The 16,191-nt window shown below is 42.8% G+C and overlaps 1 protein-coding gene across 1 annotated transcript in view; it reads right to left on the bottom strand.

Moving 5' to 3' along the window:
• Positions 1-3,328: 3,328 nt before the first annotated feature.
• LOC146179121 (uncharacterized) overlaps positions 3,329-16,191 on the bottom strand; it is a 79,349-nt gene continuing 66,486 nt past the window's right edge. The window contains exons 13-17 of the mRNA XM_084578809.1: positions 14,432-14,556; positions 12,723-12,991; positions 11,369-11,438; positions 10,428-11,151; positions 3,329-8,049 (exon numbers count right to left, since the gene is read on the bottom strand). Of these exons, the coding sequence (XP_084434935.1) occupies positions 7,534-8,049; positions 10,428-11,151; positions 11,369-11,438; positions 12,723-12,991; positions 14,432-14,556 (1,704 nt within the window). The 3' untranslated portion in view covers positions 3,329-7,533. The remainder of the gene's footprint in view (positions 8,050-10,427; positions 11,152-11,368; positions 11,439-12,722; positions 12,992-14,431; positions 14,557-16,191) is intronic.

Raw genomic sequence — 16,191 nt, 5'->3', positions numbered from 1 at the left:
ATTTGAGACGGTACTCTAATGTTACTATGGTGTCATTTTGAGTGCGAAAAGTTATTTCGTCATGTTTCTTTTTTTTTTTTTCAAAGTAAATCAGATGGGAGAAGTTAAATGAGAACGTCGTTAACATTTATTGCAAGGACGATGAGCTAAAACTTTTATATACACTATAATAACTGCAGGTACACGCTAATGCTCCACAAACATAATGAGGCTTTATTTTTTTTTATTTTGTTGTTGCTAATTCTAGTCCTAAATACGAAGATCGGCGCTGCAAATATTTCAGAATGAAAACACCTCGTTAAAGGGGTGTTCAAAACAGTGTAAAATGCATTCCAGATTCTAATGATATTAAACCAACCGGAGGACAACACTGCCATACGACGCAAGGGGCATTAACTGACAGTCGCACTTACCATTTTGGCGCAGCGGGTGAAGAACTTTCATCTAGCACGCAGAGCTGAAGCTGGCTGACCCACGGTGCGGCGCTGATGATATCCCACCGCGGAGATTGGCAGAAAGTGCAGCCTATGCAGTTCAGAATGCGATGAGAACTGTAACCAGCAGCGGTTGGCGACGTTCGGATGAACTTCTTGCACAGACACAACACTCGATTGCCGATTGCAGTGGACAGGCGAGCCTGCAGCATGGCATAGATTCTGAGGCCTCGGCATTTGCAGGGTTTGAACACACGTCACCGTTCGCAGCTGCAGAGACTGAGACGGGAGGAGAGGAATATGTTCTGCTAGTCTGGTTAGTCCTGGGCGGAGTTGAAACGTTCAGAATCAATTAGCGTACCCTGGGCAGGGTCGGGAACGCAAAAGCTGTGTTTTGGCTGCTCTGTTGCATTCTGCTGGGGTTAGGCCTAGTCTTGGCAAATCTCAGCTATCCCAGACGAAGCATGTGCCGCTATCTCATATCTTGATCGGCAAACGCCTCTGCTGAAGCATTTGTTATATTTGGAAGCCAACCTTTCTGGTTCCTGACTGTTTCATGATGGCGTCTATAAATTATAGCTTGACTGCTAGGTATTCTTTTCCTGGTCTGGCCCTGGCATGTATACAAGTACCACGTGATGTGTTAGTCGCGCGCATTACACGTGTGAATGCAGCTGAGAGTATCTTCAAGGGACGAGACCTTTTTGAACATTATTGTTATCAGAAGAGCACCATGAGTGAAAGAAAGCATGAAGTAGACGCTCAAATCAAGCGATGAATTAAGCCTACCAATTTTCAATGTGAGCGTAGCTCGGACGAACATGCTATTTTCATATTGTATATAGGTGCTCAATGTTCCATAACTACAGCGCAAACGACAGGACAGAGATGAAGGAGGGATGTCCTCCTTCATCTCCTTCAACACCAACTCGCCCAACAAATGCTTTTGTCGTGCTCAATGCTGTTTTTAATGGCGCATGTAGAGGCGAACATAGCAAGAGAAACTACGGGTGAGAAAGAAGGAATTCTGGTGGGATTTGTACCTCGGGCCCCCCCTAATGTTCGGTTTGACCTCGCTTTGTACCGGAGTCCGCCACAAAACTGTATGTACTACATAAGAGTTGGTTGAGGGGGTACAGAGATAGATGAGCAATCATACACATTCTTCCCGGCACTCTAAACGAATTTACATCAGTATGTCAATAAATCAGATCAGATCAGTCGTTGATTGGCAGCAATATAACTCAGGAATTATGTTTCATATTTTCGAAATGGCGCTGATGACACTACAGCAGGTCGGGAGGAAATCAAAGCTGCTGGCTATCAACGTGCAGTGCATTTTTGCAGAGTCGTACTCCGATGATGGTGATAATGATGATGCACCTTTTATTTCTAAATTGAAGCTGAGTGAGAGGATTGTAGAGGAGATCAGGTTGGAATGCTGGCAGAAGTCGACTCGCGTACTAGCCGGACTCGCCTGTTCTTTGTGCTCGGCTGTTCATCTGTCAGGGCCGCCTCCCACACGTAGTATGGATGACGGTCACTACAAAACTGCAAGCTTGTTCGCATAGCCCCATGATCTGCATAAAGAAAGTAACAAAATTCACATAAAGAAAGGTGTTATGCAAGGATACACAATCTCCCCAGTACTATTCACAGCTTGTTTAGAGGAAGTATTCAGAGACTTGGAATGAGAGCAGTTAGGGATAAGGGTAAATGGAGAATACCTCAGTAATCTGCGATTTGCTGATGACATTGTGTTGCTAAGTAACTCGGGGGATGAACTGCAAATAATGATTGATGACCTACACAGAAAAAGTAGAAAGGTGGGCTTGAAAATCAATATGCAGAAGACTAATGTAATGTTCAACAGCCTCTGGAAGGAACAGCAGTTTACATTAGGTAGCGAAATACTGGAAGTAGTAGGCAAATATGTCTACTTAGGACAGGTAGTAACCGCAGATCCGGACCATGAAAAGGAAATAACAAGAAGAATAAGATTGGGATGGAGCGCATTTGGCAAGCACTCGCAGATTATGACTAGCAGCTTACCGGTATTGCTCAAAAGGAAAGTATACAACAGTTGCATCTTGCCTGTACTCACCTATGGGGCTGAAACGTGGAGGCTAACCAAGAGAGTTCTACTTAAGTTGAGGACTACCCGGATGTCTATGGAACGAAAAATGGTAGGGGTAACATTAAAAGATGGGAAGCCTGAAGAGTGGGTCAAAGAAATAACTCAAGTTACCGACATTCTAGTGGAAATTAAGAAGAAGAAATGGGCATGAACAGGACGTGTAGTGCGAAATAAGGATAACCGATGGTCGCTTAGGGTAACGAACTGGATTCCAAGGGAAGGAAAGCGTAGCAGGGGGCGGCAGAAAGTTAGGTGGGCGGATGAGATTAAGAAGTTCGTAGGGGTCAAGTGGATGCAGCTAGCACAGAACCGGGTTAGGTGGAGTAATATTGGAGAGGCTTTCGCCCTACAGTGAGTATAATCAGGCTGATAATGATGATGATGATGATGATAATACAGAAAAGCGTAGGACAAGCGCCACGACACGTGAGAGCCAGCGGTATCGGTTCGGGCGAAACTAGAACCGAAATATAACAGCTTTCAAAAGATGTTCGTGTTATCCTCAGCCAATAGCTTATGCGGTTTCTGGTTCTATGCTGCCGCAACCAACGTATTCGTCTACGCGAAACGGCAACCACTTCGTAGTCTACTATACTAGCCACTGACTGTCTCCGCTTCGTCGTCGACTATAGTTTGTATCAATATTGACAATCATGTGCGTCGCTATATGCAAGGGAGCTCGTACTTATATTTTAGACAGCTAAATGTTTATGGAAGTTTTGCAGGTAGTAAATGAACAAAAACAGCAAAATGAAGGAAGCAATGACACATTTATTGACAAAGACAACAGGCTTTAGACAAGAGGAACACTCCATTAATCTTGAACATACAGGACATCATAATTATTCAAAAACAAGGAGGACATGAATGCACAAAGGACGGAGTAACCCTGCCACCGGTTTTAAAAACGGTGTAAGAGGGGACATTTACTGCCGCACAATGGAGAAATCATACTCACGCATGTACTCACACACTCACAGCACTCACACCAGAAATGTTTGTTTGCCATTATTTCAAAATACAACGTCACTTTAGCGAGTAGCAGGAAAAAGGCAGAAAGGACGCATATACGTTACTTTAAAGTTTTTAACTGAAATACCAGCCGGCAGAAACACATGGCGATTGTCAACAACCTTCTCGCAACTAACCGTGCTCTCTGCTATCAACTTTTTCATAGCGGAAGTGGCACCGCCACAGATTGTGGAGTTGATTTGAGACCGATATGTGTGGCTACACTAGAAATGAGATTTAATTGCAGCTGCCAAAGTTCCCTATATTATTTTTTAAAGTTTTATTAAGATCTATTCTGGAGATTGCGCACATTCTGAATTATAACTGGTATCACCATTCTCAATTGTCACCATAAATAAAGCTGCATTATTTCCTTCTCGTCGCAATGAATGTGGTATAAAGGCAGTACCAAGGCACCACTCTATAAAGCACTGATCGATATCTAATTTGCCGATCTAACTTCGCAGATTTATCAGGAAAACATGGCTGAGAAGAGATACGCTTGGGCTTTTGAAAACATTGCAGCCATTCTCTCTATTGCAGGTTTGAAGTCTCAGGTTTATAAATGGACATGAACTAGAGTGTTGTGTATGAACAGACAAAAAATTTTATTTACGAGAACTGCCTAGAATATGGCATGTTGACGTCCTGCACATTCAAGCTTTAGATTCAAATATTGAAAAATACACTAGATGATATCACCACCTTGTAGATGACTCACGACTGTTGACATCGTGCGCAGTCGTGCATTAAATACTGCACCTGCAAAATTACCCTTCAACAGTTACAGCCTATTCACGTGACTCGCATTAGAGCACTGGTAATAATTTGGTGCTTGCAAAAACTTGAAATTGGCTATGATATTTGTATCAGTAAATTCCAGGTACATTTCCTTCTTATGAATCACATTTCAACCGGCCGATCAAGTGCCGCCGATTACACCGGGCTCAGAATCAAGAGACGCTGTGTTATTCTTTCAAAACTAACCTATAGCTCTATGTCTTTTCTAATGATAACCATCTTTAAAAGCCTTATCAAAAATTTTAAAAAGGCGATTTTGGAGCATCGAGTTGATACGATGCTTATAAACTCATGGACGACTGCGCAATAAGAAGTGTTTTCTTTCGCAAATATTAACCGGTGGTACGTTCAATTCAGCTACTTATCAAGTACCTGTTTTCAAAAATACCGGGAAGAGGTTATGACGCTGGGAAAGGTGCAAGGAAATCCTAGTGACTGCAGCCCTCCCATGAGTCAAATAGCATGTATATTTACGTGATTTGAGGACACAAAACACTCTTACCTTGTCTATAGGCGCATATTTCCTTCCCCAAGTTGCTCGCACCGCCAGATACGCTTGAGTTTCTAGAAAAAGTAAGCTTTCTTTGGCTTGTCCAATAAGTTTTGGCTCAATTCATTTCGAAATAATACCTAAATGACATTGCACAATTTACTATACGCTGCAGATATCATTATCCAAATTAAGCAGTACTATAGCGCATAAACTTTGAGCCTATACCAGTTACCACAGATTATTTCCGCAAAATGTTTTTTGAGGTCGTTACTGACCAAGTCACATTTAAGAGTTAAACTTTCAGGATTTTTATCCAGCCCGGATTTCTTCCTTTATGCAGCTTTGTAAACCAGGTACCTGAATGAGCAAAAATAACCAAGCTAACACAGTTATCGATACAATGTGGAGAATAAGTGATAGATATCGTCCTTATGCACGGATAGTCCATGAAGCAACATGTCTCAAGTGCGAACTTGCCTGCTTTGGGGATATAGCAGGTCGACGAACGCAGACAGCGATAAACAGGTTCCTTTGTTTGAATACACAAGACATGAGAAACACGCATATTTGTCAGCAAATGAACACGAAAATTGGTGGTCATAGATGCATAATACGGCCTGCACCAAGTTGGTATAAAGATCGGTTAGATATTCCACATTGCAAAAACAATTGAGAAACAAAGCGTTCATGAGTGAACTAGTAAACTTTATGCTTGCTTAAAGCGTGTTAAGAAACCCCGCACTTAGTGTTCCTTGATTAAGCACGTAATCACCTTCATCAGTGGCACCTTTCATAGTGTTAATGCTTACACAACTACATCATAGCTTATACAAGAAACGAAGTTAATTTCATAAATATTCTCAGTCAGCATACACATTGGCAACCACTTCTAATTATTTTCAGTGGCCGACGGTAGTAAGAAGATTCGTGTCTGCCGGTTCGAAATGGAGTGACTAGTTGCTAAGTTCTTTTTGTGACCAGTCAACGAGATATCGGACCTGCATGCAGTTCGTGTTAGTCGCATGTACAATATCTTCAAATAAACATTATCTTCAAAATCTTGTAAAAAAAAGCAAAAAAAAAAACAGGAAGAGTGGCAAACTAGTGCGTGGCACCGCAACTATAACAACTGAGCTACCAAAACGTAGGCTAATGCTTAGCACCATTAGAGACAATACACGTGTTGTGTCAGAAAAAGCGAGATTGCTTGAGGCCCCGAGTGCATATAATTACTAAATGCATGCCGCTGTACTGAACCTTATTTAGAGAAATTGTGAGACGATGGAAGTACCTTGGAACATAAATAAAGTAAAATCTAGAGCTGTTTTCCGGTCCCCATCACAGTTTAGGACAACTTTTCTTATGAACAATTTCAAGCGGTTGAAACACAAGCATGTTTCCAAATTATTACATCCGTCATTTCACTTACTGGTATATCTGACATGCAATGGCCAAAATGTGGGTTAATGTATTTGATGTGCCATTCATAAACCTAGAGAGAAAAATACGCCTGAAGCTCGAAGTGCGGTAATAACAGTTTCAATAAGGTGCACTATCAGCGAATACTGTACAAGAAAACGTCTTGCACAAGGCACCTCACTTCTGAAGTTAAAATGTGAACTGTACATAGAGACAACATACGCACGTCCTTACTCATTAATAAGTTACAGCCTATTAAGCTGTAGATATTTTCAAAGTTCTATTGAAAACTTTCTACGTCATTCGCAAATAGATGTAGGTCCACTTGTGTTCCCGCTGAGTGATGGTTTCTCATCACAACACAGCAATAACACACACACGCCGAAGTACGTGGAAAAAGCAGAACAGCACGCCTCAGATACCACCGCAATTTGGACAATGTAGTCGATATTGAATTTCCTTACGCCGTATTTATCGTCAATTTAAATTACATTTTACAAAAATCCTTCGTGAAAAAAAAAGAGATATATACCTATACATATATGTACAAGAAACGATCTATTTCGTGCCGTCTACCTGCTCACAACACAACATGGCGTGGCCACGTTTTTAAACAATCACTTGAAGTGAGGGGCAAGGAAACAAGTAACCTGAAGACAGCCGCATGTAAGCAAAACTCGTTTCGCTCATGATATTTTGCTTCGTCTTATAAGAAAGGGCAATATGAACACAAATGTTAGTTTTCTGCCACCAGGGACTACCAACGTCTCCCCCACACAGAGGTACTGCCCGGTGTAGGTCGAAGAGCGCAGCACCATGCTTTGGTCTTTGTTCCTGGCAGGGTGGAGAACAAACTCAGACAGCTGCTCTTGAAAACGCGAACAAGAATAAGTCCTCTCACTCTGTCTTTCACGATCATCACCTAGAGATCACAGGCCTCTTGAGAGAGGCTCTTTGTCAAAAGCGCGGCTACGATGGGCGAACGCGCCTCTTAAGGCACTCTTTACACGGCTGTCAAGGCTTAGCCTCGAACAGAACACAATCGTAAGAGTGCGAACGGTAAAGAATTAGCAATGCTTCTCGCAACATGCTGACCTACCTCCGCCGAGATCAATATTCCGGACGCAGGGAAGGGCTGTTTTGAAGGAGCCGGTGAAGGCTAATAAGCACTATCCTGAAGCTGGAGGAGGCCTCAAATAAACGTTTGGTCGCAGTAGTGTCTTGCGCCGTCACGTTCATCATGACACAAGAACCTCGCTAGCTCCATTCGCCGTTGTGAATGACGTCTCCTCAGTATTAGTTTTCACAGTGTTATTCCGGATCGTCCCGTCGACTGAAGCTGCTGCACTGACTGGTTCTGTCTTGGGCATCGTTGAAGTGTTCCACGCCTGCGGTAACTCTGGGATCTTTGGTGCGCTGGGCACTGGAGAGGGTCTGCGGAATGTGCTGAATGACTCGATCTTCGGCCGGTCCAGCGGTGAGTTGACTAGGCCATTTATTCGCACCGGAACCGTCTCTTCGCCGGTGTAGGCGAAAAGGATTTGTGCCTTTTGGTTGTTTGCGAAGCTCAGCGTTGCCGAAGTCCGTGATTCGTCATCGATGTACTTCAGTGGGTCAGACGCGTTATGGCTGAGGCTGTTCACGATCTGCTGCCCCTGTCCAGCGTAGAGGTTGGGAACGAGAGTTGCGACTTGGTCTTCAGAGGAATAAAACTGCTTGTGGCTCTCCTTGGCGTTCACCTCTTCGGAGATTACCTGCATAGACGAAAAATGAGTGCCAAATTGAAAAGAGCAATATGAATTTTTTCAGATTTATTCAAGGAATACCGTAATCGAATGACGAAAGTACGGATGAATAAAATACGTGGTTCCCGTGTTTTAGTGTCTAGCCCAAACAGCCGCAATGATAGATTTCACCTATGTCTGTCCGAAGCCTCTCTCTCTCGTTCTCTCCGTGAACTTAAATCACAAAGAAGAACGTGGCGAAGCGCACACGTTGGATAGATTGGCTAATAAGGAGGTGAAACGGCCACACATCTGCAGCCAATGTGAGAATGTTGGGCATCACAGTTGCGGTTGCCACCGGGCAGTGTTGTTCAAACTATCCGCCGAGTGGTGACGCAGCTTCCGGTTTCGCGACGCTGGCAGCCATCTATCTCAGGGAAGCGGGACATCTCGGCCATCCTGTACGAATAATTGATGTCTCCCCGAATGAAAAGAAAAAACAAAACGCGTTGCATGGTCGGAGCAGACATCACCGCCCTATCCTGTCTTTTTTGTTCGTTGTTACTTCTGCGCATCTCCTCTCCTTTGAACGAGTTCATTTACTTTGCTGGAGCGCTTTTTGTCACTGATTTTCTACCTTCATTGTTTATCTGAATGGCAAAGAAACGTAATCAATCAGAAACGCTACTATATGTACTTTGCCGTTTCTATCGCGGCGCACGTGGCTGGAAAAGGCGACATCGCTCTCGGGGACTCCCCGGTGCTGCTGTGAATTGAGTCCTGGGGCAGGACACGAGTTTTCCCGGCTGGTCACGTGTCGCTCCTGCGCTCTCAACCTAGAATTCTTTCCTGGCGCTTTATCATCTCAGCCTTCACTGGAAGCAGACGCGTACGCTTTGTCCTTCCTAAACCCTGGCGACGCGCACCTTGCTTTATCGTGAAGCAACTGGTGGTGAATTTCGCGCCTTAACGGGAGATCGCCTTCAAGCAATCTTCCTTGCTCTTCGATAAACTGTAAACATGTACACAAAAATACCGTAGGCTAAGTCATGCGAGCGCACCAACTTCGCATTTGATTAGCTATGCAAATCGGCAGTAACTTTTATTTCTGTGACAGAAATTTTGTGACCAAAAATTATAATTGTTTAGAAAACACTGCGAACAATGCCATGTATATTTGCACCAAAAACAAAGCTGTGCATACTAGCGGTGGTAAACTGCTTTCCATTGCGCTTCATAAGCCGAACCGTCGGATACGGAGAGACAACCTGCAGTTTTGATTTCCACCTTACAATCTTACAATCTTCGTGATTTCACTCGCGGTGACTGCATGATAAACCTTTCCGAGCCGCTCTTTGTGTCACATGTAACCATATTAGCTGCACACCGAGTTTCAGAGGTTGAAGAAAAATCCTTAAATTACAGCGTTAACCACGGACGGTATGCTAACCCGCATTCTAATTGTGGCAGCAGCCAATGTTTTCCCTATACACCTTTGAGTGGACGTGGGAAAATCACCCCCTTGTTTTTGAGGCGCCCCTTGAATAAATCGGGTTTTCGTTCCCTACAGTGATGACTATAAAAAATGAGTGCGCCTTATCGTTTATTCCGCCCCCCCCCCCCCTCCCCCTCCTCATCTGCATAAGAGATTTAGAGGTCCACAATTTCATTCCCGGAGAAACAACTGGTCGCATTCGTGAGAGCGCAGCATTGTGGCAACGATTCAGCACTCTTTTGCACTCTTGCGCACTCATCTTGCGAGGAAAATCTGCAAATTGAACCTATTATGAGCGTTTATGAAATAACGCTAGCTTCGTCAGTACCGATGAACGTTTAAGGTGACCCATAATTAGTCTTCAAGGGTGAGCATGCGTCAACTTTTCTCCTAGAATGTCCAAGTATAAGAAGGCACTCTCTGCCTTGTTTCTCAAGTGCAATTTTTTGGCAACCCATCTGCGCTAAATAAACCAAAGTGACAAAAGCGGGGGAATAAACTTGCGCACCTATCAGAACACACACTAACACCTAGAAATGTGTTCCACTGCATGACGTCATTTTCAGCTCACGACCGGTGTTCCTTATTTAGCTGAACTTCATTCACCAAATGCAACACAAACTAGCCTCATAATTGCAGATTCAAGAAATGACAAAAAATGTTGCAGCCCTGCGGTACGATTCATTATTAGGCGTACCATTTAAAAATATTAACTCTCTATTTTAGTTCACCTTGTGTAAATCATTTCATGCTGTAGTTAAGTTGTCATAACCTGCAGTTAAGCTTCTATATATATATATATATATATATATATATATATATATATATATATATATATATATATATATATATATATATATATATATATATATATATATATATATATATATATATTTTACAAATGCATTAATACCTTTGACAGGTCCTTCTTTCTAAACTGTCCTCCAGCATTGCTTTTCTTGTCTTCCTTGTGCACATTGCAGTTTTTCAGCAGGCCGCCTACTCCAGCGAAGCGAGACAGTCGAGTAGGACGCTCTGTCACATCCTCCGGGCCCCCTTTGCCACCACCCTTCCGCTTGTTCCAAATGTTGCTGTTGAAGACCACGGTGCTTGTACTGTCAGTGCTGCTGGACGTGACGCGCACCATCGAAGAGTGACTGTTCTGCTTAGGGTTAGAGTTTGCGCACCAGGACCCTGCCGGCGGTCCACTTCCGCGGTGCTTCTTGAAGGTTCCCGTGGTGACGAGTTGCGTCCAAGAGGCGCGAGCTTCGGGATACTGTAGAACTCTCACCACGAAGATAAGGAAACCCTGCATGGAGTTACAAACGCAGAAGATGTACTGGAACACGGTCCTGGCCTCGCCCACGGCGAACACGCCAAATATCCACGTCACACCAAGCAAAGTCATGACGGTGAATGCGCCGCGAACTTGTGCCGCGGTGATCGGGGGATGGTGGTTCATTGCGGAGCTCAGTCCGGAGTTGTGGCTGGCGGACTTGGCAACACCCGTCATTCGTGGCTTGAAGAGGACCCGTGTAACCATGATGAAGACCAGCAGGTTTACGAAGAGGACGAAGCAGGAGACGCCCAAGAAGGCAATGTAGTAGATAAATGGGTTCCGGGACGATATTACGCAACTGAAAAGAAAGCAAGATATTTTCGTTTCAACTTTCCGTTTGTAGTTCACAAGATATAAAACCGAAAAAAGTGAATTTTGATGAAATTAACAATAAACTCCAGTTTTAACTTCCACTGTTATGGAGTAAAGCAAGTTTCAATAACCATTTTATGCAAATACATTCGGCGTTAGTGCTTCTTTCTTTTAAAAGATATTCGTATCCACTGCAAACTCACTAGTCATCTTGGCTCTTGTAAGGCTCCAGATCTACAGCAATGCATGTTCCAACGATGGCAGCTGGGATCCCTGGTAAAATAAAGGAGCAGTCAAAAGGGAGTGACTACATGACATCAAATACATATGCAAAGTGACAACCCCTTTTTTTCGCCAGAAGGTCATAAATTTTAAATATCCGCGCAAACGACATTTTCAGCATGCTACATGGCTGATGTTATTAATCTCGGAGAGCAGGCTATTTCATCCACTTTGACTGTAACCCTAGATGTATGACTGCTATGTGTAAACTACAATGGGACTAAGAATATGCACCCGGAAATGATAACATGGCAAGATTCGGTCCCTGGGGTTGATATCTCCACAGAAAATAGAAGAAACCTTGTCGTAGGCTGATTTGAGGAATGGTGCTGCCTGCCGTGCATAGGACATTAGATAAAAACGCTTGTTTTATGTAGCATTTTCGTTTAGTGGAACTTCTGCCGTTTAATAAAGCAAAAATGGACTGCAAACTGTTCTCCACCGGATACTAGCGAGGACCAGCACTCTTAGGGAGGAGTGGACATCTCATTCATCTCATTTCAGAACCCAAACCCAATTCTTCTTACACCCGACGTGAAATCAAAACAATTAAAGAGCAATTACTTTTCTGGTTACGACTGGCACTAGTATACATAAAATGATACGCGAAAAATATCACTTTTTAATTTGATATATATTAAAAAAATAAAAAATTACGAGATACTTTAGTGACTAAAGTAGTGAAAGGCGAAAGCCTGAGTGTTGCATTCTGCTACGCAAGTGACACTAATCAGTAATGAATTAAAAAATATATATATTGTAATAAGTAATTATCTGATTAATTAGGTCCGTAATTGATTAATAAATAACTTGTCTAGTAATAATTATTAATTATTCAATCAATTAAATATTCTTTATTAAGCAATTGTAATAAATAATTTGGTTAATTATGTCCGTAATTGAATAATAAATAACTTGTCTAGTAATAATTATTAATTATTCAATCAATTTAATATTCTTTATTACGCAATCGATAATTGATTGGCATATGGCCATAAAAGGCACGCATTCGCGCATACTGTGGTGGTGCTGTGTGACTCGATACCTTTATGACTTCCTTCCCGCTCGGCCAATCAGAGCAGCCGCAAAAGCGGGACAAATTTTGTCCACGACAGCATGAGCCATTAAAAGCTTTCGCCTTAAAACATAATAGGTACACCCATTTCTTTTAAGATACTACTGCCGTCTCTCACATACGGGGTCTGTTCTGAGGTAATAAGCAGGGTGTAGATTTAAGAAGTTCTCAGTGCCCGGCATCAGGAATGGTGCCCTTACCCCACGCAACGAGAACTCGTTTGAGCATGAAGCATGTCTCGGTGGAAGCGAAGACGTGCACCAGCATCTGATACATGTTCATGGCTTCAACGCCCATCCAGGCGAGGCAGGCGAGCAAGAAGTAGTGGGTTGCCACGGCCGTGCCCAGGCACAGGTTCAGCTGGGGGAAGCGCTCGTGCATAGAGCCCACAAGGAAGGCCACGTTCAAGAGCAGCATGGCGGAACACAGGTTGAGCAAGATCTTGCCAGACCGGTCCTTGTTCAGGCATCTGTCTCACGACAGAATGGATGAAAGACTAATTGCACTTGATGGCACCAAGAGAAATTTGCAGTCTCGGCTTCGACAGGGCGGGTGTGAACGAACATCAGTTAGAATATCTTGACCTGAAGAAAAACTTCCGTTACCTAACTGTTATCTAACCCATAAGCGTTTCTTCGCTCTCGGATTGGAATGTCGACAAATTCCCCAAGAAGTAATTCGAGAAAAGCCGTCCGATAAAGGTTCCGGGTTGTGCAGCCATTAAAGGACACGAATGCTTCATAAACAATTAACAGGCCACATGATTTGCTTTAAAATCTTACATAATAAACTGCTTCTCGTCCTCAGCATCAAAATTTTCGGAACTGTTATTGACTTGAAAAAACAGTTTTCAAGCCATGAATCTTGTACTTTTTTCAAGTGCATTAGCCATGTTTGCTCCATGAAGTCTTTCCGCTTTCAAATTGAGATATTTTCAACAACACAGCAGCAAAACCTTCTGCAGTAAAGTAAATTTCGTTTTGCTCTCCATGATGTCTATTCATTCCTTGCGTAATTTCACGTGAAAGGATGTGCCATTGCACCCATGTTTTGCGTCAAGGTCTGTGCTGTTTAATCTAGACGCGAAAAGGCTGCACGATATTCAGAGAAACGCACGCAATGAAGAATTTTTGACCGGCTTCACACATCTAATTTCTTCCACGTCATTTAGATTTCGGAGAGTGTCACAAACTCCGGCCTTTACGGTCAAAAGAGGCGCAGGATCCCCTTTACGGTTACCCGTCGCCACTGTATGAGGTTTGCCAACACATTTAAAAGTTAGGCCGGTCAAATTTAAGTTTTAGACTCTTTTTCAATATCTTGTCTAGGCGTTTTATTGTTTTTATTGTACTCTATTAGTATGCAGTGAATTTTGGCTTACTATTTATAAACATTCAATTGTTTCTAAAAGAAAGTGACCTATTTGAGCTTATTCCTCAATCACACACCGACACACGTACTTCACAGGTTGACCGGCCTAACTTTTAAATGCATTCTCAAACCTCAAACCGTAAAGGGAATCTCGCGCATCTTTTGACCGTAAAGGTGGGGGTTTGTGACAGAGAGTGTGAAAAGATTTTGACTAATTTCTGCCACCATCCTGAGCGGAGAGGAGTTAGTGGTGGCAGAAACAGCGGGACATGGCTTATCACTTCCTTATTGAATGACATTTATATATTTTATATGCATTTAGGACAGAGCTGCTCTTTTGTCCACTTTCCCGAAGTTCATTTCAAGCATTTTTTATTGCCTTTAACCCTCCGGACGACGGAAACATTACACTGCGTTTATGGTTAGTATGAATTAGTCAAAGCGGCCTGCCAATAACTATGCTAATAAAACTTAAGGCTTCACTCATCCCAAAAAATACCAATATGAATCTCATCAGAACAACCCGAAATCGGCTCACCTGAATAGGGCGTAGGTCAAAATGGTGAAGAATAGACCGACGACTGACATAATGCACCCAACGTATGATATAAGTGACAGAATTCGGTAGTGATAAGGTGCCACTGACATTCCGGGCATCGGATCCTAAGAAGAGAAAAACAAGAGAAAGAAAATGGTGGGGAATTGGTCGCTTTAAAATCTATGTTCCGCCAATCATCCACCCGTATAAGGCAGCTTGACTCGAATGTTACACTTTGGTTTACACTATAACTGTGTAAACGTCTAAACGTAGTAGATGGCTATAAAATTCACCCTATCTGTCGCTTTTAACATCGAGGCATACGTACCATCATCATCCTAAACCGCTGACGCCTTATTTTGCACGAACAAATTTATTCAAGATTTCGTTTCTTCCGCGCACTATAACCGACTGGAATAATTCCTTATTGCCTTTCGCCATACTTTGATATTTATTAACTTTGTTATTATTGTTTTCATTGCCATTTACCCACCCTGCTTGGGCCTTTAGAAGGTGTGCAGTATTTAATAAAAATAAATAAATAAAGACAGAAAGAAAGAATGAAAGAAACAAACAAAGAAAGAAATTCTGTTCATGGAAACCGAAAGCGGAGGGGACAACTCATGGTTAGCTTTGGAGAGGCTACGTTGTTACAACAAACTGGTACGTAACGGCTGCGCCTAGAGTTTGGTCCCGCACGTGTCAGTCGTAAAGCGGCACCAGCGGTATTAACCAGAATCCTTAAACGCTTTCATCGAAGTACACATAAGCGTCGAATTAAGAAAGCTGATGGACCGTAAACTGGGCTAAGAATTGAGGGCCCTTTTTTATCATGCACAGGTATTGCCTCTAAGATGAATTTCACTTCAAGTAGCATCAACAGCTTTGAGTTATATATTATTAATGCACTCTGTTTGGTGGACGCTCTTTCAACATGACATCTGCATATTTTTATAGAGTCATATATAGAACATTGAGAGGTACGGACATTATTTAAGGAGTGCAGCAGCAGACAAACTTCATTAGAAAGAAGCAATGCTGGAAAAACCCTTTCATGGATCACTGCCTTGTCGCGGCGGAGGGGCTTGCGAAACTCGATGAAGTCGTGAGCTCTGCTGTGTAGGGCCACCAAAGATAGACAGGTCACGGCAGAGAGTTCTGACAAAATGTGATTCACTGGACAAACAAGCAGTAAAAACAAGGCCTGGGGCCAATCGTGGCACCGATCAGCTTCTTGTTGCCAAAATGAAGCTTCGATTGAGGAAAACGCAGAAAACTAGAAGGTCTTTCAGGTATGATCTGGATCAAATTCCATGAGAATATGCTGTGGAAGTGAGGAATCGATTTCAAGAATTAGATCTAGAAGACAGAGAGCCCGAAGAGATGTGGACTGATGTTCGTAATATAATACAAGAAGTTGCTACTAAGGTAGTTCCAAAGCAAAAGAAATGCAAGAAAGCAAACTGGTTATCTGAAGAGGCTTTGCAAATAGCTGAGGAAAAGAGGATGGCAAAAGTTATGGGGGGCAAGAGAAATATACAAGGTTCTCAATGCGGATTTTCAGAAAATAGCAAGGAGAGATAAGAATGCCTTCCTGAACATACAGTGCCAAGCAGTTGAGGACAACAGCCAATTAAGGAAAACAACAGCTCTGTATAAGACAATCAAAGATATCAAAGGAAGCTTCTGTGCTAAGCTGGGCGTGATAAGGGACAAACGAGACAAGGATCTCACTGAAGCCTCAGAGATAAAGAAGAGGT

The sequence above is a fragment of the Amblyomma maculatum genome, chromosome 9 (genome assembly GCF_055883805.1).
Source record: "Amblyomma maculatum isolate TAMU_Amacu chromosome 9, ASM5588380v1, whole genome shotgun sequence".
In the NCBI taxonomy this organism is placed as follows: Eukaryota; Metazoa; Arthropoda; class Arachnida; order Ixodida; family Ixodidae; genus Amblyomma; species Amblyomma maculatum.
Note: the sequence above shows the minus strand (reverse complement) of the source record. Positions and strands in the feature narration are given on the sequence as shown.